Source organism: Echinops telfairi, unplaced genomic scaffold (genome assembly GCF_000313985.2).
Source record: "Echinops telfairi isolate 266 unplaced genomic scaffold, ASM31398v2 ScPeMD7_70;HRSCAF=299, whole genome shotgun sequence".
Lineage (NCBI taxonomy): Eukaryota > Metazoa > Chordata > Mammalia > Afrosoricida > Tenrecidae > Echinops > Echinops telfairi.
In genome coordinates, this window is record NW_022103968.1 from 60,452,725 (window position 1) to 60,457,244 (window position 4,520).

Consider the following 4,520-nt stretch of genomic DNA (forward strand, 5'->3'; position numbering starts at 1 on the left):
AAACCCATTTCAGGATACATTGTACAGGAAAAACTCACTGCCATCCAGTCAGTGCTGACTCAGCAATGCCTTGTGGGTTTCCAAGACTGTAACTGTTCATGGGAGGAGATAGCCTAGCCTTTCTCCCTCAGAGTTGCTGATGGTCTCGAATTACTGACCATGAGGATTGTAGCCCAATTCATAACAACTACATCACCAGCATTCCTTGGAGCCTGAATTTGGCTGACTAGAAACAGATTTCAACCAAAATGAGACTCACCATTAGGGGAAACAAGAGAGTAGAGCATTTCCTTTGTACTATTAGGTAATTATTTCCCACTATGGCTCTCTTCCCCAGCTTTTTGTCTCTATTCTCTATTTTGGATATCTCATATAAAAGGAATCACACAATTTGACCTATTTTGTCTGACTACTTGGCACAGTATTTTCAAAGTCCATCTAAGTTGTAGTATGTATTAGTGCTTACTCTTTTTTATAACTAAATACCCCATTTTATGTGTGTGCCACAGTTTGTCCAGTGTGGGTTGTTTCTACTTTTTAGTTATTGTGAGTAATACTGCTATAAACCAATATGTAAATTTCTATTTCAAACCTATTTCATTTCTCTTGGAATAGACTTGCTAGATCACTTGGTAGTTCTCGCTCTTTTTTTAAAAAACATTTTAAGGAATTGCCCTACTCTTACACAGCATTTGTAGTATTTTACATTCTCACCATCAACCATACAATAGTTTTTATTTTACCATGTCCTCAAAAACATTTTTTTAACTGTTATTTTGAAATTATTAAAACCACCCTAGAATGTATGATATGGTGCTTGGGTTTGCATTTTATTTATTTTTAAAAAATTATTTTATTGGGAGCTCTTACAGATATCATAACATTCGGTAGTTCAATCACATCAAGCAGTGTTATACATTTGCTACCACAGTCAGTTTCCAAATATTTTGCATTTTCTTAAAAACCTATGAGGTTGCACATCTTTTTCATATACTCGTTGACCATTTCTATACCTTTTTTTAATAGGTCCTTAGACCATTTTAAAAATAGGGTTTTTAGGGATGGGGGGAGAAGGGAGGGAGGGGAAAAATGAGTTAATACTAAGGGCTCAAGCAGAAAGCAAATGTTTTGAGAATGATGATGACAACAAATGTACAAGTGTGCTTGACATGATGGATATATGGATTGTGATAAGAGTTGTACGTGCCCCCAATAAAATGATTTTTAAAAATAGGGTCTTCAAAGGTCTTTATATATTCTAGCCATCAACTCTTTATAAGTTATATGATTTATAGAAATTATTCTCTGGTTCCTGTTATGTATTTTTTCCCTGTTATTATATTTTATGAAGTCCAATTAATCTATTTTTCTTTTTTTGCTTGTGTTTTGGGTTGTACATTGCCAACTCCAAGGTCACAAGATTTACTACTATCTTCTTTTTAATTTTTTTTTTTTTTTTTAATTTTAGCTCATATGTTTTGGACTTGGATCCAGTTTGAGTTAACTTTTAAATATGGGATGAGGTATAAGGGTCTTAATTCATTCTTTTGCATGTGGTTATCAATATCATTTCAAACAAGTAGCATTTTTTGGAAGCCATGCTATACTTTTGGCTCATACAAAGCACATAGTGTAGTCATGTAGTTAGAACATAAATGTCTTTCTGATAATGAATTTTTTTCTATATACAATGTGACTTTTATTTCTTAGGGGTTTGTGACCATGACATTGGAAAGCCCAGAAGAAATACAGGATGTCAACTGTGCCTGGAGAGAAATTAATAGAAAGCTGAGTAGTAACGCTGTGTCCCAAATTACCAGAATGTGCCTCCTCAAAGGAAATATGGTAAAACGTTATTTATTCAATCACCTACATATCTAAAGAGTAGCAGATTTTTGATCCATAATGGGAGGGAATAAAAACTGCTTCTCTGTGTACTAAATTGTTTCTATTGTAAATTTTGGTAGTTAAATAATTAACCCTGGCCTCCAGAAAGCTGTGAATCCTTGTGCTTAGTTTGACTGTGTAATACAAAGTTATCTACATTTCTGCCTTTGTGTACCTATTATGTATGTTTCTGTGTGCTTTTTCTTAGGATCACAGTGAGGATAATGATGTAAGTTAAGTATTTTAAAATCATGAAATGGCAAGGTTTAAATTGTGTATAATCTTAGTGTCAATGAGTTTTTCTAATGGTGTAAAAAAGAAATTATTCATCTAGCTTACCTCTGTTTTTTCATAGGTTTATTCTAGTTTAGGATTCATCGGCTAGATTATTTATTGGAGATAATCATGTCTCTCAAAATTTTCCATTACCTACCTTCAAAAACATGGGCAATGACTAAATATTTATGAATTATGAAGGGGGGGGAAGGGTTCATGGGGAGGAAAGAGGGGGAAAAATGAGGAGCCGATATTAAAGGTTCAAGTAGAAGGCAAATGTTTTTTAAATGATGATGGCAACAAATGTACATATGTGCTTGACACAATGGATGTATGCATGGATTGTGATAAGAATTGTACGAGCCCCCAATAAAACGTTTGGGAAAAAAACGGGGCAAATGTGAGATAAATACAGAAGAAAAAATAGAGAGAGAGGGAAGGATAAAATAAGGATAACAATATTCTTGGGTCAAACTAGTTGTTATCATTGAGAATTAAGTTACCTTTCAACAAAGAAACTTCTTAGATTACATCTCTTGTTCTCTGATAGGCACTGTCGTTCCTCAGGACAAAAATTCTCTGGCACTCAATTTTTAAAGGAATTTATTAGTTGGAACGTTTTATAAGAAACAATGTATATAAAAAATGAAACAATATTATAGTATTCACAAAAACCTTTCTAGATGGTACTTTTTAGTACACTTCTTTTTATTTTTTAATTCTTAAATGCATGTCTTAAGCTACTCTTAATTCAGAAAATAGAGTAAATCACCATTTTGTGTCATGTATATTTTATGCATATATTATCTGCTCTTTCAACATTCATTGGAAAGAACAAAAATGCATTTTATTTGAAGGAACAGATTTTTTTTTTGAAAGAATCAAGAATGTCTTTCTTTGTAGGTTATAGAAAATTCAGAAGTTCTGCATGATGAAGTATTTTGAGGTGCTGAAAACATTCCAGGAAAATGTCTTAATAAATGGTGGTTAAATGTAGATTTTGTTGTTGTTGTTCAATGATAAAAAGTTTACTAGCAAGTTTTAGTGTATTAGGGACTAATCAATGAACTCACCTGCATCTAAATAAAAATGCTTTTTTCATTTTGCTTTTAGGGTGTTTGCTTTGATGTTCCAACAACTGAATCAGAAAGATTACAGGTAATTTTTAAATTTTTCATCTGTAAATATTTTGGTATGTTAATATAAGAGATAGAGAATCTTTATAAAACATAATCACAATACCATTATCATACCTGTCAATAATTTAACAGCAAATATTCAATCTGTCTCATAGTTTTTAAAAATTATAAAAAATTTCAAACATAGGGTAAGTCACAAAGTATTGCTACAAAATAATAGAAACTTGTATTAAACCTAAATATCAAAATGCTTTTGTAAAAAAAAAAAAAATGCTTTTGCTTCTCACCACATCATCCATCTGGGTTTGCACAATTCTGAAGGCAGTGTTTCCCTCTAGCTAACCTTCCTCAAAGACTTCTGCATTCCTCAGTCTACACTACCACAAAGTGCTCCATGTGAGACCTTAAGGGATGCCCTTAGGGTCTATTTAAATGCTGAGTTTGGGGAACAAAAAGAAGTTTAGAAATCTGGAGGGACAGGTGGATGCAGTAGGTTTCCAATGAAATTCTCTGAAGACAGCTTTGGCTTCCTTTGAAGATTGAACAGCTGCATTGTCATGGGGGGGATTCCTTTTAATTCTATTTTTACACTTAGCTGAAAAACCTTCATAGGTTGTAATTTGTTTTCTGATAAATCTATTTCTCTCCTTTTAAATTGTCTTTGGATTGTGCCTGCTGGAGATTGCTACAGTGAAAAATTTGCCCGTTGTGTCCTTGTGTTGCTTAACATGTTCCTTTATTTTCTGAAATTACTAGTTAGATAAACTTGTGTACTTTGATCAAGAAACACATAATATATAACTTTAAAAAATCATATTAGCAGTCATTGATACTATTGCTAGATCTATTATTTAGTTAGATATTTCAACAATATTCAAAATGGTAATATTCTAATTTTATTCACCCCTTCATGTAATAGTTGAATACTTATATAAAGCCTAACTACTCCCCATTAACTGGTTATCCTGAGATAATTATATTGAAAAGCTAGAATAAGTGCTTGATATTTTCTAAATATGTGCTAGTTTAGAAAGTGTAAATTGATTGACTCTGAAACAACTTTCAAAGGTGACCAATAGAATTTTTTTTTGAAGTGTTTTTATGAAACAAGAGATTTAAACATTTGATGTGTTCAACTTGTTCTATGTTACCCTTCCCCTAGCCCCCAGCTTCTGGGTGTTTGTTTATATTATATAATATTTATATATTAATAAGATT

The 4,520-nt window shown here is 32.2% G+C and overlaps 1 protein-coding gene across 1 annotated transcript in view; it reads left to right on the forward strand.

The window, feature by feature from the left end:
• The window catches only part of DDX50 (DExD-box helicase 50), a 42,606-nt gene that overhangs the window by 32,086 nt on the left and 6,000 nt on the right, over nt 1–4,520 (forward strand). The window contains exons 12-13 of the mRNA XM_004701384.2: nt 1,711–1,845; nt 3,277–3,321. Coding sequence (XP_004701441.1) covers nt 1,711–1,845; nt 3,277–3,321 — 180 coding nt within the window. The remainder of the gene's footprint in view (nt 1–1,710; nt 1,846–3,276; nt 3,322–4,520) is intronic.